Source organism: Arachis hypogaea, chromosome 16 (assembly GCF_003086295.3).
Source record: "Arachis hypogaea cultivar Tifrunner chromosome 16, arahy.Tifrunner.gnm2.J5K5, whole genome shotgun sequence".
Lineage (NCBI taxonomy): Eukaryota > Viridiplantae > Streptophyta > Magnoliopsida > Fabales > Fabaceae > Arachis > Arachis hypogaea.
The window spans coordinates 16,423,944-16,451,695 of NC_092051.1; the positions used below are offsets into that span (position 1 = coordinate 16,423,944).

Sequence of the window (27,752 nt, forward strand, 5' to 3'; positions counted from 1 at the left end):
TGATACAATTTCAATTAATGAATGTAATTGATGAAGTTATTATGCTAAAAATATGAATTAAACTCATGTGCCGATCCTGAAGTTATATGTTGAGTTTGAGCAATTGGATAATATCCACGAAACAGATGAATCGTTGCTAAGTGAAGAAGATAATGGGAAAAAAAAAAAACAGTAATAATATCCCAAAAAGAAAAGAATCTACTTTAACAGATATACCCTTAAACACGACCATACATAACATAAAAATTATCTTGCCAAAAGAAAAGATTTTATTGAAGCAGCTAATCCATGCATATCGTCTTTACAGCAGATTGTATAAATTACATAGTATCATAAATTACTATTCTAAATTTTGTAAATGAAATAAGACCGAAACCTATTTCCATAATAATTTTTATAATTATTTATTTTAGAAAAATAAAATATTTATTTTATTTATTTAAATAAAAAATCTCGACCATTAAAAAAAGGTTAAGTTAGAATCTCAGCTATGATAATTTTAAGAGAAAGTCTTTGTGATTAATAATTTCCAATTGCCTATTGAATTTTTTTTAGAAAAAATAAAATTGGTTAGTTTGTTTATTTTTATATATAAAAAATTGTTAATAATTTAAAGATCAGATGACTCTAATTTTAAATGTGAGGCTTGTCTAAGTCTAACATACACCTGATATAGCTGCCTCCCCTGGGGCATGCAAGATGAAACTAATTTATCACAAGCTAGAAGAGCTAGGGTTATTGCTTAGTTATATGTTATGTTGATTAAGTGGTTGTTTGCTTCCTTAATGGTTATTAGGGAGTGAGAAGAAATATAATGAAGTAGTACAAGAGAGGACATGATCAAAGTGGAAAAACATACCATTTCTCTCCTCCGTTCTTCCCCTTTCTTGCTGGCCGCTTTTCCTTCTTCCCACTGCACTCCCTCTCTTTTCCGAACAAACGCAGCGTAGAAGCAATGAAACCGTCACAACCACACTCCACATTTTCCCCCACACTCTCCAAACGCATCCTCCATCCCCTTCTCCACCTCCGCCTCTTGTTCCTCTTCGTTCCTACCTAAACTAAACCCCACTCACTCTTCTCTTTTTTCTTATTATTTTTTTAATCATGTCTGAATCCCTTCTCTGCGTCTTAACCGAGGACCTCCTCGTCCGAGTCCTTCACCACCTCCACTCTGACGCCGACCGAAAATCATGGCGACTCGTCTGCAAGCACCTGAACCGGGTCGAATCCCTCACCCGAACAACCATTCGGATCCTCCGGATCGAGTTCCTGCTCGCCCTGCTCCACAAATTCCGCAACATTCAGGAACTTGACCTCTCCCTCTGCCCGCGGATCGACGACGGAGCCGTCAAGGTTATGCTGAGTCAGGGATCGCCCGGTTGGACTCGGGGGCTTAAGAGGCTGGTGCTGAGTCGAGCCACCGGTTTGGGCCACTCGGGTCTGGAACAGCTGGTTCGTGCGTGTCCCTTGTTGGAGGCCGTTGACGTGTCGCATTGTTGGGGTTTCGGTGACAGAGAGGCTGCGGCCATTTCGTGCGGCACGAGGTTGAGGGAGGTGAACATGGACAAGTGCTTGGGTGTCACTGATATTGGGTTGGCCAGGATCGCTGTTGGTTGCAGCAGATTAGAGCGCCTTAGCTTGAAGTGGTGCTTTGAGATATCTGATCTTGGCGTTGACCTTCTTTGCAAGAAGTGCTTCTATTTGAAAGTTCTCGATGTCTCGTATCTCAAGGTTAGTTAGTTAGTTATGGAAAGGTGTTTGGCCATGACATTATTGGTAGTACTTATTTGAGAGCCACTAATTGGATATGCTGATTAGATGATCCATTTTGGTTTTGACTTTTCAGTTTTCACACTTAGTCCTTTGTCTTTGTTGAAAACAGTTATCTCAGTTTCACATTACAGCACCATGTGCAGATTGGTGAATGAAAGGGACAGAGAGATTGAGAAACAAAGATGGATGATGGTGACGGGAGTTATATTGTTGTTAAAACTGGGTGCTCATCACCGACAGGGGGCAATCACTTATTTTGGAAACCATTTAATCCTTTATTCCTTATCATTCGTATTAATGGTAAAAGTAAAAATTGTTAACTAGTTATAATTGAAACATTCTATAAGCTTTTTCGAAGAGTGCAAACCAAATTCTTTTAGTCATATTCCCAACTTTTCAAATAGGATTCTTGGGTAGTGGGTTTCGGATGTCTTTCAAAGACTAGTTGCTACATCCTGAATAAGTGGCTTTTATTTTTCATGCTTACAATAAATGAAGAAAACATTTGGTTTCAAATATATCGGAATGGGAAAGAAAAAACAATTGTTTTTTCTTGACTAAGGACAATGTATTGTTGTTGTACTTGTATATGCAGTAATGGCAGTTGCTGATATGGTTTTCTGTTTTAACTCATCACCTTAATCGGTTATTCCACCTATATTTGGCTATGTTTTGCTGCCTTACACAGTCACGGAGTTCTATTCTTGCTACTCCTGAGAGTGTAGAGGTGAAGTTATGATTGGATGATTAAAATTACTACATAAAATATTTTTGCACTTGACAGTGGATAAAAAAGAAAAAAAAAATTACGTCTATATTTTTTAAAATTATCTTTTGAATAATTTTGGGATCTTCCGTCATCAGGTTACAAGCAAATCTTTGCGATCAATAGCTTCTCTATTAAATCTAGAGGTTCTTGTTATGGTGGGCTGCTCTTTAGTGGATGATGTTGGATTGCGGTATCTTGAAAATGGATGTCCACTTCTTAAGGTGAACTTTAGTTATTTGTTCACTCTAAGTTTTAAAATGTCTCAGTACTGGGTTTAAACAAGTCAAGAAGTTTGCCTGATGAGTTCTGTGGAACATAGAGACAGATATATGTCCTTAATTTTAAACAAGCGTCATTTCCTTGTATTGCAGACGATTGATGTCTCACGGTGCAACTGTATTAGCTCCTCTGGCTTAATATCTCTAGTTAGTGGACATGTGGATCTTGTACAGATAGCTGCAGGATACTGCCTCTCTGTGAGTTTATCGTGATATATGATATAAGTGTATACACATTATCCTGCATCGTCATAAACTTACTATACACTTACACTTAGCCATGTCCTACAGGAACTTTCAGGACCTCTTGTTCATTGCTTGAAGAATTTAGAGCAGCTGAGCGTAATTAGAATTGATGGTGTTCAAGTTTCTGACTTCTTCCTCCAGACCATAGGGAAAAACTGCAAGTTTATAGTGGAGCTTGGTTTAAGCAAATGTATTGGTGTAACCAACATGGGTATTTTGCACCTAGTATCCGGCTGTGGCAGTTTGAAGATACTTGATTTGACTTGTTGTCGCTCCATCACTGATGCAGCCATCTCTACAATAGCAGACACTTGTCCGGACCTTGTCTGTCTTAGGTTAGAGTCGTGTGACATGGTGACTGAGAATTGTATTTATCATCTTGGATCGAGTTGCTTGCTGCTTGAAGAACTTGATCTTACTGATTGCTCTGGCATCAATGACATTGGTAAATTTCAGCAGAGCTATATCTGTAATTAGTTGTATGAATTGTGTTCGAGAGTGGCAGTAGTTCTGATTAATCTATTTCCAACGTTCTGTCTTCTTGCAGCACTTAAGTACCTATCTGGGTGTTCAGAACTCGTAAGATTGAAGTTAGGATTGTGCACAAACATATCAAACATTGGATTGTCACAAATTGCTTATAATTGCCGAAAAATGGCTGAACTTGATCTCTATCGGTAATTGAACTTTGCGGGCGTGTGTAATTGTTTATGTTTCAATGAACTGTAAATCAAGTAGTGATTTGTTTAGTTCATTCCATTTGTCTATTGTAGATGTGTATATATTGGAGATGATGGGCTAGCAGCACTTGCAAGTGGATGTAAGAAGTTGATGAAGCTTAATGTGTCGTATTGCAATAGGATCACAGACAAAGGGATGGAGTATCTCAGCCATCTTGGTGAATTATCGGAACTGGAGATGCGTGGGCTTTCAAACGTCACAAGCATTGGTATAAAAGCTGTTGCACTGAGTTGCAAGAGACTGGCCGATTTAGATTTAAAACATTGTGAAAAAATAGATGATTCTGGTTTCTGGGCCCTTGCTTTTTACTCACAAAACCTGCGGCAGGTCAGTGGTATTTGCATTACTCAATTACATTATTTCTGCCTTCTTATAACAAAGGAATGCAGCCTCCAAATCGAAAGTAAGTCAAATGAATGTGCCTGAAGGGACATAAATGATACTCCTCAGGTTTTATTGATTCTTAAGTTATGTACTGTCTTCTAGTTTGATCTTATTGACAAATTTGTCACTATGATACTCCTTTGAGACTGAGTCATTGACCAACACTATGATACTCCTACTGCTTCTCAATGCTTCATAAGATAATCTTTTGTTTCTTTGCTAATTGACAAACTGATACACTAAACGTAGAAAACCTGCTATGCTGGTAACACGTGGTTTCTACAGCCGGTATGAGTATTTTCTTATGCTTTCTATAACTGAAGTTCCTATTTACACTTTTACAAGCCCAACATGCGTTAATTATTCCTCAAATAATGGTGAAAGAGGAAGTATATATTAGTGTATTTGAATGACTAACTGGGTATAGTGATGATGATGTTGGCAGATAAACTTGAGCAACTGCAATGTGTCAGATGTGGTGTTGTGCCTCATGATGGGAAACTTGAAACGCCTTCAGGATGCAAAACTGGTGCATCTTTTTAAAGTCACTGTAAAAGGGATGGAACTTGCCCTAAGAGCTTGCTGCGGCCGCATCAAGAAGGTTAAACTACATAGTTCTCTGCGGTTCTTGATTTCGTCGGAAATACTTGATACGTTCCAAGCACAAGGGTGCAAGGTCAGATGGGATTAGCCATGCTATTAATAGGTCATCAAGGCCAAGATAAATTAATGTATTTTGCTTGCTTTTCTTGGAAAACAAGGTACCAAAGAGGCCTTAGGTTCAATGATTTTATAAATTTCTCTTGTATGGTCCTACTCAAATAAGGTGGTACAAATAATACTTCTGTCAGGTTACATTGACGGGTTTAAGAAAAAGGAATTTACCTTCTCAAGGTATCTTCTTCCTTATTTATGAGGTTACTTCTCACAAGAGTTGAATCTGATTTTAACTTAATAGTTATGCTTACAAATTTGATTCTGTAACCCATCCCATGTTAAAATTGAATCAAGTTCGATCATTGGAAGTTAACTTCATTAGCAGTTTTGTCATTATCGAGTATATATAAATCTGACTGTCGATATATTTCTAGGCAAAGTGTTTGATGATCATACTTAGAGTTAGACAGAGACGGGTGACCGAGTCTTAACATATTTAGGAATTAACCCAGTGCTTATTATCAAAATTATATGTTGATTCTTCCGTTGTAAAAGTTCCATTTCTACAAATATCCATACAAGAACGATATGTTATACATAATCTCAAATTATATCGGTGCAGGGGTCTGTTATACATAATTATTTTAGACCTGGTAAAAGACGACTCCAGGTAATTAAGTTTCATATATTAAAAAATCTGAATTAGTTCCAATAGTAGGAACTAGATTACTTAGGTAGAAATCAAGCTATGCAATGCGAAAGCAGCTAAGAACCAGATGCAGCTCGAGTTTTTACGCGACTATGAAGCAAAGAATACGAGTATACAACTTTCGGAATGCCTTCACCTATCATTTTAAAATAAAATAAAATAAAACCATAGAGTATAGGCCTCAATTTATGTGCTGTCCGAACGGGACCTTAGCTTGAGAGAAACATAATAAGGTTGGTTATTCATTTAACTGTTTATTTTGACTTAGGTTGCACCTTGATACAAAAGAAGCCACGGCCTTGTATAAATAATAATCGATGAAACATCAAAAAGTGAGAAGCTCCAAACAATCACAAAACATGTATGGGGGATGGGGAATACCATGCCATGCCTCCATCAAAAGCAAGCTTTGGAATTACTTGAAACTTTTGTCCAGAGAAAAAAAGCACAAAGTGAATGTGAATAATATTACTCTCAAGAAAAGAACTTGAATTCCGAAAGCAAAAACTCGTGTATAAATAAAAGTTGGTTCTGAACAACACAAACACATATACCCTACTACCTTTCCACTACTCTGGCAAATAATAATGGCTTTGCTTAATCTCTTTTTCATCCTCATGCTTTTACCCTCATCATTTGAGGCTTCACTTTCATCAAGCATCGAAACCCAAGACCTGAACTCCATGATTGCACAAGCCTGCATGAACATCGAAAACCAAAACTCATGCCTCGCCAACATCCAAAACGAGCTCGTCAAGATCGGCCCCCCAAGCCCCACTTCCGTGTTGAGTGCCGCACTCGGTGCCACGATCAACGAAGCCAGGGGGGCCATCGACAAGATCACAAAGTTCACGACGTTCTCCGTGAGCAACCGCGAGCAACTAGCCATAGAAGACTGCAAGGAGCTTCTAGACTATTCCGTTTCGGAGCTGGCATGGTCCATGGGAGAGATGAGAAGAATCCGTGGCGGAGATACAAGCGCGCAATACGAGGGAAACCTGGAAGCGTGGCTAAGTGCAGCTCTGAGCAACCAAGATACTTGCATTGAAGGGTTTGAAGGTACGGACAGGCGCCTCGAGAGTTACATAAGCGGAAGCTTAACGCAAGTTACGCAGCTTATAAGCAATGTGTTATCCCTCTACACTCAACTCCATAAATTACCATTCAGCCCTCCCAGAAAGACTAATACTCTTAATGTCACGACGGTTGTTGATGAGTTTCCCGACTGGATGAGCGAGGGTGACCAACAGCTGCTTAAGGCGAAGTCGCCCCCGCATGGTCGTGCGGACGCTGTGGTGGCGTTGGATGGGAGTGGCCATTTCCGGAGCATCATGGAGGCCGTTAATGCGGCTCCGAGTCATAGTAACACGAGGTATGTCATATACGTGAAGCAGGGGTTGTACAGAGAGAATGTTGATATGAAGAAGAAGATGACCAACATTATGCTCGTTGGTGATGGTATTGGCAGAACCATTCTCACCAGCAACCGCAACTTCATGCAAGGATGGACCACTTTTAGAACTGCTACACTTGGTAAGTAACATAAGATCTGATATATTTTTAGAAATTAAATAGTTTATTATTTTTCATGTAAAATGTCAGAAAACTAAAATATAATGACAAAATTCACAATGTAGCTGTATCCGGGAAGGGATTCATTGCAAGGGACATGACATTCCGCAACACAGCTGGACCAGTGAACCACCAAGCAGTGGCACTTCGTGTGGACTCTGACCAATCAGCGTTCTACAGGTGTAGCATCGAAGGATTCCAAGACACACTTTACGCTCACTCACTGCGTCAATTTTACCGAGAATGTGAAATTTACGGTACCATTGACTTCATCTTTGGCAACGGTGCAGCAGTGTTGCAAAACTGCAAGATCTACACGAGAGTCCCTCTCCCGTTACAAAAGGTTACCATCACGGCCCAAGGAAGAAAAAGCCCACACCAAAGCACAGGCTTCACAATCCAAGATAGCTTTATTCTAGCAACTCAGCCCACTTATCTGGGCCGGCCCTGGAAGGAGTACTCAAGAACAGTTTACATAAACACCTACATGAGTGCGCACGTGCAGCCTCAAGGTTGGCTTGAGTGGTTTGGGAACTTTGCATTGGATACATTGTGGTACGGTGAGTATAGGAACTATGGGCCTGGGTCAGCCCTTGGTGGAAGGATCAAATGGCCCGGGTATCATGTTATTAAGAATCCTGCTGCAGCTAGTTACTTTACGGTTCAGAGGTTCATTAACGGTAACTCATGGTTGCCAAGGACAGGTGTCAAGTTCACTTCAGGCTTGACCAATTGACTCATTTCTAATTCCACCTCTATACTACTTAGCTAGCTATTTTACTATAATAATCTGGATATGTATCAATGGTAATACTAATATGTTTGCCATTGTTAGGTTTTAGTTAGGTCAATAATTTTACCCTTTTTCTTTGATTGTTGAAGGAAGAATAGGTTGTTTTTTTATTGGGGGATAATAGATTAATGATGATTCTACAAAATGGTAAAATTTGTTTGGTGAATTATGTAATTTTTTGTCTTTGGTAATTTCAGGTCATTTTGTTATGTTTCTGGCTTTTTTCCCACTTTTATTTATGGGCAATTTACATAAATAAAATGAATGAAAGAAATTGTTACGTAAATACAACATTCTGAAAAACCAAACGTAAATGCAATAAACCTAATTGTATGTAATCCGCAACACCCTAATGCGGAACCTGAATACACATAATCCGCTACACCCTATTGCGGATTACGTTGAGAAGCTAAAAACTCATAAACCGCCACACCCTGTAGCGGTTTATGATCATATGGGCCCGAAACCTATTCCGCTACACCCTCTATCAGATTATGAAGAGAGTGGACTCAGCACCAGAATAGTGGCAGACGATTCGGTCACATGACGACCAATATATCTGAGTGTATTAATTCTGTTCTGAAGGGTACACGGAATCTTCCGGTTACCGCCCTGGTGAAGTCCACATATGGTCGGCTAGCGGAGTTGTTTGTGATTCGTGGTCAGACGGCAGAGGCTCAGTTGGCCAGCGGTGCCAAGTTTTGCCAGTCTTTCATGAAGGCGATAGAGCGCAACTTGAGAGACTTCAGGTGCTTCACTGTCACCCTATTCGATAGACACCAGTTTGAGTATACCGTTGTCGAGATGACACCGAGCGGAACCTTTTCACTTGGGACGTACCGAGTTTTCCTTCAAGATTGTACATGCGACTGTAGATACTTTCAGGCTCTCCATTATCCATGTTGCCATGCGATTGCATGTTGTGCCCAGTCACAGTTTGACTGGTCTATCTATGTTAACGAAGTCTACACCATGCAGAAGGTGTTCAGGGTGTACCAGATGGGTTTTGTGCTGCCAATACCAGAGGGACTTTAGCTACCTTATGATGGTCCGACCGTTATTCCGGATCCTAGCTTGAGGCGTTGTCGTGATGGGCGATCAAGGTCTACCAGAATCCAGAACAACATGGATGAGGCCGACTCTAACCGACCGAAGCGATGCTGGCTCTGCAGACAGCCTGGGCACACGCGTAGATCTTGCCCCTAGAGAGGCTCCACCATTGCTGGTAGTTCGTAGGACTTGTATTGTTTGTGCTTCTAGTTTTTTAATTTTATTTTCTCATGTAGCGATTTATGTTTTTGGGTGTTAGTGTTAGTGCCTTGGGTGTGTTAGTGCCTTGGGTGTATTAGTGTTAGTGTTAGTTCCGACCTATTTTTATGACTTATGACATTTTTATTTCCTTTAAGTGTTAATCGTTTGTGACTATTACATTTGTATGACTTATGTAGTAATTTACTCTTTGTTAGTGTTAATGCCTGGTGGCTATTATATTTGTACGACTTATTGCTTATGACGAGTATATTTGTATAACTTTGTACATTTTGTATCACGGGTTGTTACTATTAGACTGATATTCATGAATATGTTCCCAAGTTTCCACTTTCTTCATAATCCGCTAGAGGGTGTAACGGAATAGGCTTTGGGCCTATATGATCATAAACCGCTACATGGTGTATAGCGGTTTATGAGTTTTTAACTTTTCAACGTAATTCACTATATCCAAATTTCGCGTTAGGGTGTTATAGATTACATACAATTAGATTTGTTGTATTTATATCTAATTTTTCAAAATATTGTATTTACATACCAGTTTTTTTCATTCATTTTATTTATGTAAATTGCCTGGGAAAATTTTTCTTCTTTTTTCTAATTGATATGACATGATTAGTTAGCTTAGCTGTTTTCCATATTATATTCAATTAACCCGCTTCCTCAGCATGAAGAACAATAATCATAAAGGCTTCTTGGTAGATAATAATGATAAAAAATTTGATTTTATAAACTAAGAGTGTAGAATATTAGTTTAAGCCACATAATTTAGAATAAAATATATTTTTTATTTTTAAAATTGTTATACATTTTAAAAATTATTTTATTTTATTTTTTTATTTATATTAAATTTATTTCTATTCAAAAAATATAACCAATTTAAAAATAATTTTACAAAAGTAACTTTTAATTTAAATAAATTAAATATATTTATCATATATTATTATTAAATTAGTCTTAAATTTTTTTAAATTTAATTATTAAAAATATATTTAATACAAACAAAAAAATTTTAAAATAAAATTAAAACAAAATAAAATTTAAATATATTTTATCCCGTCATTTATAATCTAACAGCGAAATTAAATGGATAGACTTAAGAGGTTGCCAGGTTAGGCCTTATTGTAATCGTGGATTCCACTAAAGCTGAAAGAAATTAATTTGTTCACACATTGTCTGCTATTGACTCAAGTTCCGAGTGGTAGTTGTTGTGTATCGTGTCTGATGGAAAATTTAAATAATCAACTAATTAATGGCCACACTAATCATTTTCCAATTTCAAAGAGTGACTATTTGTTGCTTCAAGTAATTAACTATCTCACGTGGCTTCCTTTCTGTTTTGAATTTTGGCAAAATAATAATTTTCCATAAGGCAACGGAATTTTAGATAAAAGACAAGGACAATTTTGATGAAGAAAACAGTATTTAATGAAGAAAATTTTTTACTCGTATTTGATAATTAAAATGAATGTATAAGATAGGTGTGATTCGAATGCAATTTACAATTTTGATAAAAGTTCCAGCGTCCAGCGAGATTAAAATTGATTGTCAACAGACAATTCCTTACTTAGACCTCACGCATGATAGATAGAAGTCTCGGTGCAATTAAATTTCGGCCAGCTCTCTTTTTTTCATACAAAACTTAAGGATATATGAGTTTTGTTTACGTAACTTTAAACGCGTTTGTTTAGGTGTTAATTAAAATTAGTACATTTTTAAATAGTTGGATTTCTCTAATAGAAATACTAAATAACCAATAATTATTCAACCATTTTTAGGTTCAGTTTGGGTAAATAACTTAATTAAGTTACTTTTAAAGAAATAGCTTAAACAATAAATGCTTATATTAAAAGTAACTTATAAATAAGTGATTTTGTGTTTGATTTTTTAGTTCTAAAAGTACTTATTTTAAGAGAAAAATGATAAAAAACTTTTTATTATGAGAGAAGTCATTTTTTTAACTTCTCTTTAAGTACCAAAATAATTTTTTATAAAGTTACAATTTTGTTTTAAAAATTGTGTCAGACATTAATACTGCACCTTTTCATAAGTTAAAAGTTAAAAAAAGTCACTTATAAACCTATCCAAACGCGCCCTTAGTCAATATGATCTAATATAATCAATGACAACGGTTTACATTTTTATTATTTTATTATGCTTTTCTCCTATAAAATACAGACACTTTTTTTATTTATCATGTCTCCGTGTCGGACATATTTTGGATACGACGTATGTTGACATTTGTCCGACATGCGTGTTATTTGTATTCAATCGTATCTTAATAAAAATAAAAAATTCTTTTTCAGATATGTTTTGACACATATAAATATCAAGGCAAATCACGTTAATAAGCCAAGGAGGAGATGAAAAAATTACGCAAATCAGCCAAATCAAAAACTGGTTCTGAATCTACCAATTTACATTTTTATATAATTCGAATCTACCTAATTCGAATTATCCTGATTCGAATTACACACACACCCACTAATTCGAATCAACCTGGTTCGAATTATACCCGCACTAATTCGAATAAGGGTGATTCGAATTACTCACACACACGTGCACATAGTAATTCGAATTGGGCATCAGTTAAAAAAAATTATTAAAAAATTTAAAAATATATATTTCGTGAATAATAATTTAAAAAACTTTATTACAAAAATAATAATTTAAAAATTAAAAAATATATATTTTATTTCATACATTAAAAAAAGCTAACAAAATATTTAATTACGATATTTCTTTAAAATATTAATGAGTTATTAATTCGAATTCCATACAAAACTCTTTTGCCTATTTTTAATAGCTCATGAATATTTTTTAATAATTTTTTTAATAAATTTATTTAAATTATATGGTGAGATATTACATGATTCGAATTGGGAAGTTCGAATCACTCTGATTCGAATTATATGGTGAGCAATTCGAATTATATACAATACTCTTCTGCTCATTCTTGATAGCTCATGAATATTTTTTAATAAATTTATTTAAATTATACCACAAAAAATATTTTATTCTATACAAAATAATTTAGAAAAATGGCTTAAAAGATGTCAGGAGTACTATAAAAATTTGTAATGTCCTAATGACTTAGGACATTAAAGAAATACTCTACATAGTCAATAATAATTTAAAAATTAAAGAAAATATATTTTTATGATGTATTTACCTAAATCACTAGAATATTACAAATTTTTATAGTACTCATAACATCTTTTAAGTCATTTTTTTAAAATTATTTTGTATGAAATAAAATATATTTTTTAATTGTTTTGTATGGAATAAAATATATTTTTTAATTATTTTGTATGGAATAAAATATTTTCTTTAATTTCTAAATTATTATTGATAATGTAGAGTATTTTATTTAAAATTTGAGTACATGCATATATTTACCTAAGTCATTAGAACATTACAAATTTTTATAGTACTCATAATATTTTTTAAGCCATTTTTTAAAAATTATTTTGCATAGAATAAAATATTTTTGTAGTATAATTTAAATAAATTTATTAAAAAATTTTATTAAAAAATATTCATGAGCTATTAAAAATAGGCAAAATATATTGTATGAAATTGGAATTGATAGCTCATTAATATTTTAAAGAAATTTCATAATTAAATATTTTGTTAGCTTTTTTTAATGTATGGAATAAAATATATTTTTTAATTTTTAAATTATTAATTTTTTTAATAAATTTTTGTAATAATTTTTTTTTAAATTATTACTCACGAAATATATATTTTTAAATTTTTTTAATAATTTTTTAACTGAGTAATTCGAATCTGCCCAATTCGAATTACTATGTGCACGTGTGTGTGAGTAATTCGAATCACCCTGATTCAAATTAGTGGGTGTGTGCGTGTGTGTAATTTGAATCAGGGTGATTCGAATTACATGAAAACGCAGTTCGAATTAGGTAGATTCGAACTATATAGAAATGTAGATTGGTAGATTCAGGAACCAGTTTTTTATTTGACTGATTTGCGTAATTTTTTCATCTCCTTAGTTTAAATAAATGATTTGTCCTAAATATCATTACATATTAATGTATCTAGTCTTATTCTTAACATATATTTTTAAAATAAGTTTAAAAATAGTATATATTATTAATTATTAATATAAAATATATTTTAAATATTTTATATCATTAAAAAATATATTAAAAATAATTAAAAAATTAATTTATATTTTAATATCAATAAAATACTAAAATATTATTTTAATATATATATATATATATATCGTGTCCTAGTATCTTATAAAAATTTTAAATTCGCGTGTGCGAATCTCCTGCATCATAGCTTCTCTCTTTTAGACAATAAAATGGAAAATGAAACCTCACGAAAAATAAAAATAGGACAATATTCTTCTATGAAAATCGAGAGCGAAGATAGAGAATAAATCTAAGACAGAAACCAGAAATAGGGATGCATCTTCTTTCTCTAGCTTGCCTCGTTGTCATCACTACATTAGTTTGAAAAATTTTTATTTTAAAAAATTGTAGTAATTATATTTGATAAAATCAAATTAAAATTAATTTAGTCACCAAAAAAAAAATTAAAATTAATTTTTAATAACCAAAAATAATGATAAATAATGTATTTAATAAAATAATTTTTAAAATTTAAAAAATAATAATAAACATAAATATAAAAATAAATTTAAATATTTATTAAGATTATATTTAATTTTTATATTTTATAAATACAAATTAATTTTAAAATTTTTAAATATTTTTAAAATTACAAATATAAACACATAATTGTTTTATTTATCAAACACAAAACAGAATGTTTATATTTTTTAAAAAAAGACAAATATCTTTTCAAAAAAATTTATAAAATCAAATTTTAATTTTATATACAAAAATATTATATATATATATATATAATATATATAATAACTGTTAAATTAATTATTATATATTTATGTGTAAATATATGTATAATTTAATTTATTTTTTTAATATATATTTTATATTAATAATTAATTTTAATAACTTATTTTAGTATATTCTTAATATAATTTTTTATTTTTTTTCTTTCACCCATGTAAACCTTCCAATTCCCTTCCCTTTTTATTTTCTTTAGTAAACTCTCGTCATCTTGTTTTGTACTTCGTATTTTCTTTCAGGCCATTTCATCACCGTTTTACTTTTTTTTGACTAATTACATCGGCAAGTCATCCCACATCCAAAATAACTCATAACTAACAAAACGTCTTCTAAACACATTTGAAACTCGTTCACATTCAAAATAGTTATAGGTTGACAAAATGCCTCGTAAACACAGTCGAAACTAATTTCACATAAAAAAATAGAAAAAAAAAACTAAGAGTAGTCAACATTACAAATAACATTTAATATAAAAAAACATTCAAACTCTTTAAATAATAATAATATATAAAACTCAATTGAAAAAATATTACAAAAATCAATACAATTTACTCTTTTGGCCAGCTATATAATACCAAAAAAGAGACCAAATATATTAGTAGAGTATGTGTGTATTGACTAAAATTATCGAGCAATATAAAAAAAATTACGCATCTTTAAAAAAATATTCAAAATCTAAACTTAACAAACTTATTTTTAATAGAATTTAATCGACTTATTAATAATTATTAGTTAAACCAACCCCGTCCGCGACACAATCAGAAAAAAAGACTGGTAGAATGGTGCTTCGATAGAAGTATGAGAGTAAGTACTTCTAGTACTCTATAATCTATTTATGTCTAATGTAAGGCGGGATAAAGTTAGAAAAAGATCCACGAATTTGAAATTGGGAAGCGTATCTCCGATTGGAGAGTGAATCATTCACAATTTTTGTGAATAATTTACCTAGCAATGTTTCGAAGAATGAATTGTTTCATATGTTCAAGTGGACAAAAAGGATAAATGACATCTATTTGGCACGTAAAGAGAAGTATGGCCGGATCCATCTATTTGCTTTTATCAGGTATACTACAAAAGGAGGTGCATTAAAGGCCACCAAAGAAATGAATAGAATGCGATTAAGGAGCAAAGAGATATTTGTGGGTGAGGCTAAGTACAGGAGGAGGATTGATGTCCTGGGTGTTAGAGAATCACTAGAGAATCATTTTAGATAAGTTAGTATCGTTTATATTTATATAGCATATCTGTATATTAATTGTAGGATTCTATGCTTTTATTACTTTGATTCTTCTGGCACCTATATATACCCCTTGTACATTATACTTTTGATCAGACTGAATAATACACTCTTCAGATTACTCTCTCAGTCTCTTGTTTCTAACATGGTATCAAGAGCTTAGGTCTTTTTTTTTCCATGTAAATTGGTTTATAGCCTCTTGTTTCTTCTCCCTCACCAGTCTTATTTAGCCTCGTTTTTGGATCCTTTCCCGACGCTTTGGTTCGTCATAGCCGGCCCCACGGTGTTCCTCTCATCGTTGTGGTTCCAACACTTCCAGAATCGCCGTCATCCGCCGCCGGACGCGCCGCCACGCGCCGCCCCAAGACGCTGCCACGACCAACTTGCTTCTCCTTCCAGATTCATTCTGCACCGTCAGATTAAGCTCTGCGATCAACGGTCCACCGATCCTCCACGTGTCGCACATCTGCCGTTCCGCGCTGACCCAGCAGCCCGCACACGGTCCAGACCCGGCCCATTGTTTGACCCGCGTTCCAGTGCTTTTCCTGGTGACCCGCACTCGGACCCGACCCAGTCCGCCATCTGACCCGCTCTCCAGCTCCCTTTGCCCGCATGTCATCTTCTTCCACTCGGACGCTGACACGTGGCCTCCTTACGCTGACGTGGCACTGACGTGGCAGACAGTTGGACCTTCCCCAAGATTTTTCGGTGAGCTCTTTCCGATTTTGCACTCTATTTTCTCATTTTCTGCTCCGAAGTTGCAGTTTTCTCTTCTCTCTTTGATCTCTATCTACTATTATGGGAAAGTCAGATGCTTTTGCAGCCACAGACAAAAAGGGTACATCCTGTCGAAACTGTAACCGTTTTGGGCATCTCTTCTCCGCCTGTCCTTCTGTTGAATGTCGCACATGCCACCAGAAAGGTCACATTAGCTACCATTGTTCACAGCTGTTCTGCCATTATTGTAAGCTCTCGGGACATTTGATTACTGCCTGTCCTACTCGCCCACCACGTCCTGATCACCTCAAGCATGCTTCCCATCCCAGCTTCTCCAGGAATGTGCCTGCCTCTACTATTGCTTCTACTGAATCTACCACCTCTGGTCCTCTCAACCCGTCTCCTGTGTCTCTCTCTGATATTGCGTATCTTCTTAAGCATATTCTCTCTTTCTCTGGTAATACTCCTGCTGCTTTTTCGACTCCTCCAGGTAGTTCTACATGGTACTTTGATTCTGGATGCTTTAATCACATGTCACCTTTGCGTCATCTCTTCTCGTCTTTGTCTACCACTACAAATGCACCATCTGTCAATACTGCTAATGGTTCCCTCTTGCACGCAACACACAAGGGTTCTATTTTTCAGGCAGCTCTTAATCTTCATGATGCTTATTATATTCCCAAGTTGAACTTTAATCTTATTTCTGTTGGTCAACTTGTTGATCTCGGTTTTGATGTCACTTTTTCCATTTCTGGTTGTCGTGTACAGGATCGTCGGATGGGACAAATCATCGGGACTGGACGTAAGGTCAGAAGGTTGTTTGAACTCGAGAATCTTCATATTCCTCCTGTACCAAATCTCTGTGCTGCTTCTTCTCCTTATACTCTTCACTTATGGCATCAACGTCTTGCTCACACCTCCTTAGGAAAGATGCGTCCTCTTGTGTCTCCGGGTGTTTTGGGTCAGGTTAATCATGAGTCTTTTGATTGCATTTCTTGTCAAACTGCTAAACAACCCGCTTTATCTTTTCACAATAATTCCTCTCTTGCTTGCTCTCCTTTTGATCTTATCCACTCTGATGTTTGGGGTCCCGCTCCCACCGCTTCTATGGGAGGAGCTCGATACTTTGTCATTTTCATTGATGATTACTCACACTTTACTTGGGTTTATTTGATGACCAATCGCCATGAGTTACCTTAGATTTATATTAACTTTGCCACTATGATTAAAACTCAGTTCTCCAAGGTCATTAAGGTTTTTCGCCGCGATAATGCTATAAAATACCGTGATTCCAAACTCTTAACCTTTCTTGCAGAGTAGGGTACCTTGTCTGAGTTTTCTTGCCCTGGTACGTCTCAACAAAATGGCCGAGCTGAACGTAAATACCGTCACATTCTTGACTCTGTTCGTGCAATGCTTCTTTCTTCCTCGTGTCCTGAGCGTGCTTGGGGTGAAGCTGTTCTTACTGCTGTTCATGTTATCAATAGACTCCCTTCTTCTGTTCTTGGTAATGTTACTCCCTTTGAGCGTCTTTATCATACCTCCCCAGATTATAGTTCTCTTCGAGTTTTTGGTTGTGTCTGTTTTGTTCTTCTTCAGCCTCATGAACATAGTAAACTTGAACCTCGGGCTCGTATGTGTTGTTTCCTTAGTTATGGCACTGAACACAAGGGTTATCGTTGTTGGGATCCTCTCTCTAAACGTATTCGTATATCTCGTCATGTTGTCTTCTGGGAGCATCACATGTTTTCTCGGTTCTCCTCCTTTGAGTCTATTCCTCCTACTCAGTCACCTTTTTTCACTAACCCCAATGTTGATCTTTTTCCTAGTGATGATTCTACAGGTTCTATCTTGGGTCACCCTCCACAGCCTCCTGTTCTTTCGCCTTCTCCATCTCCCGATGATTCCAGACCGGATGACGCTCCTACTCCTACCGTCATGCCTCTTCCTTCCACTCGCTGTTCCAGGGTGAGAAATCCACCTCCTCATCTTCTTGATTATCATTATTTTTCTACTATTCTTCATCAACATGAACCTAAGTCATTCAGAGAAGCATCCACAAATCCAACTTGGCAACAAGCAATGCAGGAAGAAATACAGACACTTGAAAAAGCACACACTTGGGACTTGGTTGATTCTCCTTCTAATCAAGAAGTTGTGGGAAGCAGATGGGTATACAAGATCAAGACTCGCTCTGATGGTTCTATTGACCGTTATAAGGCACGACTAGTTGCTCAGGGTTGTACGCAAGAGTATGGTATTGACTATGAAGAGACTTTTGCTCTTGTTGCTCGTCTCACATCTGTTCGAGCTCTTCTTGCCATTACTGCGGTCAAAAAATGGTCTCTCAGTCAGATGGATGTGAAAAATGCTTTTCTTAATGGCGATTTGAAACAGCAGATCTATATGAAACCCCCTCTGGGTTATTCTTGTCCTTCTGGAAAAGTTTGTCTACTTCGCAAGGCACTCTATGGGTTTAAGCAAGCTCCTCGTGAATGGTTTGACAAGTTCAGCACTACCATATGCGGTCTTGGTTTCACTTGCAGTCCTCATGAGAATGCTCTCTTTATTCATAAAAGTGACCGTGGAGTTGTTCTTCTACTTCTGTATGTTGATGACATGATCATTACTGGAGATGATACTGATGGCATCTCTGATCTTAAGGCGTCCCTTCAGTGTACTTTTGAGATGAAAGATCTTGGTTCTCTCAGCTATTTCCTTGGTCTAGAAGTCATATCCACCGATGATAACATCTATCTCTCTCAAGCTAAATATGCTTCAGATCTTCTTGCTCGAGCCGGGATTACAGATAGTCGCACTGAGTCTACTCCTCTTGAGCCTAATGTTCGATTTACTCCTATGGATGGTACTGTTTTGGATAATCTTACTCTCTATCGACAGCTAGTTGGAGGACTTGTCTACTTAACTGTCACCCGACCAGACATCGCCTATCCAGTTCATGTACTTAGCCAGTTTTTGTCAGCTCCTCGTACTACTCACTATGCAGCAGTTCTTCGCGTTCTTCGCTACATCAAAGGCACTCTATTTCATGGCCTTTATTTTTCTGCCCATTCCTCTTTGTCCCTTCAGGCATACTTCGATGCTGATTGGGCTGGTGATCCCACTGATCGTCGTTCTACTATTGGTTACTGTTTGTTTCTTGGCGACGCTCTCATTTCTTGGTGTGCTAAGAAGCAAACGTTCACTGCTAGATCAAGCACAGAAGCTGAGTACCGTGCCCTCGCTGACACTACTGCTGAGGTTATCTTGATTCGTTGGCTTCTCAAAGATTTGGATGATCCTCAGTCGTCCCCTACTGATATTTTTTGTGACAACTGCAGTGCTATTCAGATTGCCCATAATGATGTCTTTCATGAACGCACCAAACACATTGAGATTGATTGTCACTTTGTTCGGCAACATATCCTTATTGATGCTGTTCGACTCATTGCTGTTGGAACACTGGATCATACTGCTAATATTTTCACGAAAGCTCATCACCCAACTCGTTTCCGGACTTTGTTATCCAAACTCAAGATGGTATCCTTAGCTCCCACTTGAGTTTGAGGGGGGATGTTAGAGAATCACTAGAGAATCATTAGAATTATTTTAGATCAGTTAGTATCGTTTATATTTATATAGCATATCTGTATATTAATTGTAGGATTCTATGCTTTTATTACTTTGATTCTTCTGGCACCTATATATACCCCTTGTACATTATACTTTTGATCAGACTGAATAATACACTCTTCAGATTACTCTCTCAGTCTCTTGTTTCTAACACTGGAAAAAACCACTACACACGATGAAGATGTCAGGGAGTCTCCTGATGAAAAACAGGAAAAAATCAAAGAAAAGAATATTGAGGTGAATAACTAGAAATTCAGAGGGAACCATTGGAGGTGGGATGGGATGCGGTGGTAATGATGCCACATGGACTACGGGAGGCAGAGCATGACAAGGATAGAAAGGTATTTGCTGTTGAGGATTTGGATGAGTGGCATGAGGGTTTTCTGAAAACGCGAACGGATAATCCTTTTATGTATCCGGCAGTTATGGTGAGTGCAGAATCTATGGGATCTCAAACAATCAGCAACGAAGAAATCTCTGAAAGAACAGAGACTTGGGAATACGGGGGTAAATGGAAAGAAGGGGTTGATCTGGTGTTGAACAAAAGTTCAGTTGGGGCTGAATTGAAGCATATAAGGCCCAATATATTAGTGGGGTTTGGCGGCGAAGTGGCTATGTGGTGCGGCGGAGAGTACGGCATTATGCGTTTTAAAAGGGCCTCCTTGCTGGCTGCTGCGGGCAACGGTGATGAGAGGGGCGTGGCTAGTCATGGAGTTTGCGGGGTTGATGCCACGGTGAACATTGCCGATGAGGCAAATTTGGGAGCAGTATGGAAGGCAGCTGCTAGTGGCAGAGGTGATAATGTAAGCACTGAACTTGATGGCGTGGAGGGCAGGGAGGAGCGTGAAGTCCCTTATACACTCGACGAGCAGAATTAAGTCGGAAAAGAGATTGGCGGAGGTACGAAGAATTGTTCGAACAACACAACGGAAAAAAACATTCCACCAGGTATAGTTAATGAGATCCACGCTAGTTTGGACGAGAGTGGTAAGCAGCATGTTGGCATATGTCTGATGAGGGGTGATGCAGTGTAAGATTCAGATTTAGAGGATGAGAATACAATAGTGCAGGAAATTGGGTTGGATGATGAAAGGGTTGTAAGGAACTTGGAAGATTCAGAGGACTCAGAGCAGGATGCAGATGGTGAAACTAATCGAGATGAACATGGAGGAAGTTGGGATAAAGATATGGCTGAAAATAGGGCTGCTTGGGATTTGGTTGTCGAATCAGGAGCTGTTTTATATGACTAGGATGAGGACATTATGGCTATTCTCCAAGCTCAGAATGAAGTATTGGCACAAAAAAGAAGGCAAGCAAAACAGAAAGAGAAAGAAAGAAGGTGCCGCGCTAAAAACTGAAATAAGGTGTGTAATAAAATTTTTAAATGATTTTAGTTTGTGGAATATGAGAGGTTTAGGGGGTGTTGGAAAGTGAAAAATGGTAAAAAAATTTAAGAGTAAAAATAATGTGAATATATTAGGATTGATAAAGACAAAGAAGGAGGTGATTTCTAAGTTTGATGTAGTGCAATTTTAGGGTAATGATACGGTGAGTTTGGAATTTGTGGGATCGAAAGGTACTTCTGGAGGTTTATTAATAATGTGGGATGTTATTATGTTTAGGTTGAGTAATTGTTACAAAGGGGAGAGATGATTGTGTATAGAAGGGGAATTGACAAATAATAATTTTATTTATGCTGTTTGCTTGGTGTATGGTGCGCATACAAGGGAAGAGAAGCTTGTTGTGTAAGAAGAGTTGAGTTTTTTATCGGAAATATGCCAAGTTTTTCTTTGCTATATAGGTGTCTTCAATGAGGTTGTGCAGTTGGAAGAAAGAAAAGGTGCTAATGTGTTAACAGCTTTATCGAACTGGTGGATATAGAGTTGAATGATCGTAAGTTTACGTGGTTCAGGGGGTCAATCGTGTATTCAAATTAATAGAATATTGGTGAGTTTGGTTTCATTGTTATCATTTGGAGCACTTGGTTGAAAAGGAAGGACAGAATTTTCAGGAATCAAGAATCAGGTATTGCAGAAGTAGTTAATAGGTCGATTAAGAGTTACAAAGAGTGGAGTGATATTTGATCTTTTGGGTTGTTGATGGCTTTTGTCGAAGATAATTAGACTGTTGAGACGTTCATGCTTCACCTTGTTGTGTTGAGCTTTTTATTTTAAAAAAAAAAAAAAAAAAACTAATGGATGTTGATTACCTAGCAGCAGTATTTTGCTAACAAGTTATTTGAGAGTTTATTTAACCAAACCCATGAAGGATATGCTTAAATATTGGCTTATATGAGTCTTTTAAGTTTTAACAACTTCAGATACAAATATAATATAGTAGGGAAGCCCCATATATAAAAGGCTTGGAAATGAATAGGTGGCGCATATATAAAGTCCGTTATACCAAAATGAAATAAAAAAAGAAACGGAATCCCTTCATTAGTTGGCCGGGACTCATTCTCCTTTTCTTGCGTTTTCATATAATCAATCCGTGTTAGCTTTCTGACTTTGAAGCTTAATTAACATTGCCTTTAAAAGCGAGCTTGAACTTTTCCAGTTATAGGTAACACAATTAAAGTAGATCTATATATAGTTGTTCAAGGTATAGAACCGGTGCAAATAATAAGAAGACCATAATGTTTTAGCAATTAATTTAGGGTAGGGTTGACATTCTTCTGTGTTTTCTACTTTTCTATCTAACCTCTTAAACAATTAACCTAATTTGTTTATTTTAATTAAACCGAAATATTCCATCATAGCTATGAAGCTATATATATAAACGGTCTAATTATTTTGATTAACTGAATATCCACACCACACCCTCATGGCAATAATTTCAAAGAAGTCCCTAACATTATGCATGTTTTTATGGCAATTTGCATCTCTTGCATTATTATCAGCATCATCTGCTTCTTCCTCCATAGACACAATTTGCAACCTCACACCTCATCCAACATTTTGCAAATCCAATTCCCCTTCTAATGTCCAAGGAGGTGACATTCATGAGTATGGCCGTTTTTACACAAACAAGTCCCTGTCATCGTCAAGGGATGTTCTCTCATTAGTCTCTAGCTACTTACAATCTCCCTCCGAATTCTCCCGGTCAACGATTCTCGCCCTTGAAGATTGCCACCTCTTAGTTGACCTCAACATAGATTTCTGGACCAAGACTCTACAAACTCTAGACACCACAAACAGCACCCTTAATAGTTCCGAGGCTGAAAACCTTCTTACCATGATTAGTGCTACATTAACCAATCTCGATACCTGCTTAGAAAGCCTTAAAGAAGCCACGTCATCAACCCCTGATGACAACCTAGTAAGCTATGTTTCAAACGGAACCATGTTTTCCAGCATATCTCTTGCACTCTTTAAACGGGGATGGGCTTCCAGCACAACCACACAACAGAGTCGAAAGCTGTTTTCTCAAAGAAATGACGCTTACGCGTGGGAACAGAGGGTTTACGAGATAATCAGAAAGAGAGGGAGAAAGCTGCTTCAGAGTGCTCCTGACGGTGTTGTTGTGAACCAAACGGTGGTGGTGAATCCTGATGGGTCTGGAAACTTCACAACTATCAACGATGCGGTGGCTGCGGCACCCAACAACACCGGTGGTGTCAATGGTTTCTTTGTGATTTATGTGGTTGCAGGAGTGTACGAAGAGTATGTATCTATTCCAAAATACAAGCAGTACTTGATGATGATTGGTGATGGTATCAACCAGACCATAATCACCGGCAATCACAGCGCCGGTACTGGCTACACTACCTTCAATTCTTATTCATTTGGTAATAACCTTCAACTCAACCTTCTTTTCTTTCATCAATAAATTACATTCATCTATTGATCTATATAATTAAAAATTTTAATTTTGATATATTATTAGTGTAAAATAATTTAATTACGTAATATTATTTTAATAAAAATAATTATTTTTTATATTAATTGTAATAATCATAAAAAAAAATAAAGTGAAAATTCAGGTCCAATCGACTTTACGAAAACTTAATAGTTGAGAAATCAGTTAACTTATTTAACGACTCTTAGTTATCAACTTTATGTGAAGTCGACTCCACCTGAATTTTCACCAAAAACTAATCGGAAAAAAAAAATGTAATTGAACTCGTTAGATCTTAAAAGACATAATACTCATTAGTATAATTTACGTGAAGCCATATTTTTTCATTGGGAGGTATAACTTTCTCATTCACATGCATTTCATATTAGAAAAAAAAAAAAAAGCATAGATAGGTAATGAAAATACTAAATAATATGAATAATGGATATATCAGATATTCATTTTATTAAGTGTGTTGATGATTATTTTAATATTAAGATTTAGGTGGATAATTTGGAGGTATAGTATATTTTAATTTAATTGATAATTATTTATATTGTTCAAAAAAATTATTAATTATTTAGCATTACTCTAAAAAAAATGATATTTGAACTAATTTTTTAGACACTTCTCATAGAACTTTCTTTTTATAGTATAAAACATATAGATACCAAAAAATAATATAAAACATAAATTTTTATTTTTATTTTTTTACTTCTCATGAAATCACTTTTAGTAATAAAAGGTGTACGAGAGTCACATACATAAAAAGAAAAAAAAGTTTAAGAATAAATAATTTTAATTTATATTAGTCTACATTTTTAATTAACAGTATAACCTTTTTTTAGTTTAACAGACTAATTCTATATTTTTAGTTTATATTTTTAAATATTATTAATTAATTGTCTATTAAAAATAATAAATTATCCTAATTTTATAGTATTACCCATATAAATATAGTGCATATATATAATAACATCACAGCAACATGTGTATAGCCACGCGTAATGAAGAATCATATATATATATATATATATATATATATATATATGTTGAGTGAAGAATTTAAATAATTTAAGCTACTTTTAGTATAATTTTTAACTTCATATGGATCATGCATGTGCAAGTGATCATAAATTATAGTTTACAGAAAAATCTAAAACGAATCTAACAATTATTTTAAAAGATAATAAAATTAAAAAAAATATTATTTTTAGTTTTTAATATTTATTTTTTTGGATTGATTATCCTCTTTATTAATATTTTTTTATCTTTGACACAAAGACTATTCAAACTAAAAGAATTTTTTTTATGATGGATACTACAATGAAAATTCTATAATTGTCTTCATGTGAATATATTTCTTTTTGATCCTTGGGTGATGGATTGTATGATTAGATTTTGATATTTATAAAAGTGTTATTTTTGTTTAAATTGTGACTAAATAAATAAACCACACTTTTAACCAAAACATCTTCATATTTTTGCCATCTTCATTAGTATCCACCTTTTTTATTTGTTATTCTCTTCGAAGTAATTATCAGAGATCGAGTTAGGTATTCGCCTATAATTTAATTTATAGCTGATTTACGTTTTGATATGTGACACAGCTGTGGTTGCGCAAGGATTCGTGGCTATGAATATAACATTTCGCAACACAGCAGGAGCAAGCAATCACCAAGCGGTGGCTCTTAGAAGCGGAGCAGACCTATCCGCATTCTACAATTGCAGCTTCGAAGGGTACCAAGACACTTTGTACACACATTCAATGAGACAATTCTACCGAGATTGCGACATTTACGGCACCATTGACTTCATATTTGGCAACGCAGCAGTTGTGTTGCAAAACTGTAACATTTTGCCACGCCTCCCAATGAGTGGCCAGTACAACACCATCACAGCACAGGGCAGAACTGACATTAACCAAAACACAGGAACATCTGTACACAACTGTACAATAACCGCCGCCACCGACTTGGGCACCACTAAAACGTATCTTGGGAGGCCATGGAAGGAGTATTCAAGAACGGTTTACATACAGTCTTTCATGGACAGTTTGATTGATCCTGCTGGTTGGGCAGAGTGGTCAGGGACATTGTATTTGGACACTCTTTATTATGCGGAATATGATAATTGGGGTCCTGGATCTAACACTAGTAATCGGGTCACTTGGGCAGGCTACCATGTCATTAATGCCACTGATGCAGAGAATTTCACAGTTTCTAATTTCATATCCGGTGCTGCATGGTTACCTCCTACTGGAGTCCCCTACTTTCTTGATTTAATTTGAACTCTATCCTTGCAAAGTGTGATCCTTATTTGTTGTTGTAATTATGTTTTCTTTCTTTGATTCTGCACTTGTCCTATTGGACCACCATTTTATCATATGTAAAATCTTACCATTGCTAAAAAACAAAAACTTCAACACGTAAAAAAAGGTACGGAATTAGAACTGACATATTTAAAAGAGAGAAAATTTCACTCTCCCCTCATATAAAATGTTAAAATGACGCTTCTCTTACTTCTATTTTATAAATGTACATTTTTCTTTCTTCTAATTTTTAAAAAACCTCCTCTTTAATCTATTTTAATTTTTTTGTGTTAACTAATGTTAACTTTATTCATTTTTTAAGAAAAAATAAATTATTTTTTGAAAAAATACCCATTAATAAAAAATTTATTTTTTATCATTAAATTTTACTTACTAAAATACCCTTTAATAAATTATTCTTTTATTGATTAAATTGTATTTTTACCAAAATATTTTTTAAATAATTAATAATTAAATTATTTTTTTCTAAAATACCTACTCTTCAATAATTTTTTAATTATTAAATTATGATTTTACTAAAATATTTGTTAACAATTATTTTTATATTTACTATTAATTTTTTGATATCAATATACATTATTTTAACATTAAATAAAAAATCTTACCACTGTTAATATGTATACCAATTAATATATATTGATATTAAAAAATAATCTTACTAAAATTTTTTATTTAAGGTTAAAATAATATATATAGATATCGAAAAATTAATAGTAAAATATAAAAAAATTGTTAATGAAAATTTTGGTAAAATTATAATTTAATAATTAAAAAATTATTGAAGGGTATTTTAGAAAAAAATAATATAATTATTAAATATTTTTAAAAATATAATTTAATCAATAAATGAATAATTTATTAAAGGATATTTTGGTAAGTAAAATTTAATGATAAAAAATAAAATGTTTGCTAATGGATATTTTTTTTAAAATATTTTTTTTGCTTAAAAAATAGATAAAATTAATATTAGTTAACACAAAAAGTTTAAAATGGATTAAAGATGAGGTTTTTTAAAAATTAGAAGGGAAGGGAATGTACATTTATAAAATAGGGGGAGGGGAGTGTCATTTGAACATCTCGCAGGGGAGGGGAGTGGAATTTTCACTTTAAAATAAAGGAGCCACTTAGATAAAGATGTCAAAAACGTCTTTTTTTTTAAGATATTTTTTAAAAATTAAAATTTAACACATATAATCAATTAAATTGTATTATTTTTATTAAAATTAGACTAGACAAATCAGTTTAACAAAAAAAATTAATAAATTAAATTTTAAACTGGTATAAATTAATATTTTTATAAAAAATTACTACAATATTCCTATTATAAATCATAACTAAAATATCTCTATTATATATATATATATATTATTGAAAACTTTAAATTCTAACCCTATAACGATAGAGAAGAAAATGGCTAAAATTTAGAATTCTCAAAATTAATATATATAATAAGAGTATTTTAGTCATTTTATATAATAGGGGTATTATAGTTATTTTTTATAAAAAATAATATTAATTTAGACGAATTCAAAATTTAATTCACTATTTTTCGGTTAAATTAATTTGTCTGACTTAATTTTGACAAAAATAACATAATTTAAGTGATTATATGTGTTAAATTTTAATTATTAAAAAATATCTTTAAAAAAGATATTTTCTGTGTTTTTATAGGAGTATCCTCCCAATTTTTTAACAGTGCAAAAAAATATTATATTATTATTATAAAAGAATTTTTTATTATTATAAAATATAATCAATTTTCAAATTATTTAACTAATTAACACATAAAAATTAATAATCTAAAACAATAAAAATAACATTTAAAATTTTTCTTATTTTTGTTTTATATTTTTAAAAAATATAGAATAATCTTTTATCATCAATACAATCAAGTTCTTTAA

At 34.3% G+C, this 27,752-nt stretch overlaps 3 protein-coding genes across 6 annotated transcripts; all 3 read left to right on the forward strand.

The window, feature by feature from the left end:
- The first annotated feature begins 252 nt into the window (after nt 1-252).
- Nucleotides 253-5,125, forward strand: LOC112758073 (F-box/LRR-repeat protein 3). Of its 4 annotated transcripts, none has more exons than XM_025806649.3 (8): nt 253-1,734; nt 2,641-2,766; nt 2,917-3,021; nt 3,115-3,514; nt 3,617-3,746; nt 3,843-4,137; nt 4,444-4,482; nt 4,640-5,125. In XM_025806649.3, the coding sequence occupies exons 1-8, from the start codon at nt 1,108-1,110 to the stop codon at nt 4,883-4,885; spliced, it is 1,968 nt and encodes a 655-aa protein (XP_025662434.1). In that variant the 5' UTR covers nt 253-1,107; the 3' UTR covers nt 4,886-5,125. The 4 variants fall into 4 exon arrangements, with proteins under 4 accessions (XP_025662434.1, XP_025662435.1, XP_072075376.1 ...); XM_072219275.1 differs by having other exon boundaries at nt 263-2,076; XM_025806650.3 differs by lacking the exon at nt 4,444-4,482.
- A 971-nt stretch (nt 5,126-6,096) lies between these two features.
- Nucleotides 6,097-8,134, forward strand: LOC112758550 (putative pectinesterase/pectinesterase inhibitor 22). Its single transcript, XM_025807256.3, has 2 exons — nt 6,097-7,093; nt 7,198-8,134. The coding sequence occupies exons 1-2, from the start codon at nt 6,148-6,150 to the stop codon at nt 7,866-7,868; spliced, it is 1,617 nt and encodes a 538-aa protein (XP_025663041.1). The 5' UTR covers nt 6,097-6,147; the 3' UTR covers nt 7,869-8,134.
- Nucleotides 8,135-22,244: 14,110 nt separating this feature from the next.
- On the forward strand, nt 22,245-25,963 carry LOC112759028 (pectinesterase). Its single transcript, XM_025807841.3, has 2 exons — nt 22,245-23,469; nt 25,130-25,963. The coding sequence occupies exons 1-2, from the start codon at nt 22,506-22,508 to the stop codon at nt 25,807-25,809; spliced, it is 1,644 nt and encodes a 547-aa protein (XP_025663626.1). The 5' UTR covers nt 22,245-22,505; the 3' UTR covers nt 25,810-25,963.
- Nucleotides 25,964-27,752: the final 1,789 nt, after the last annotated feature.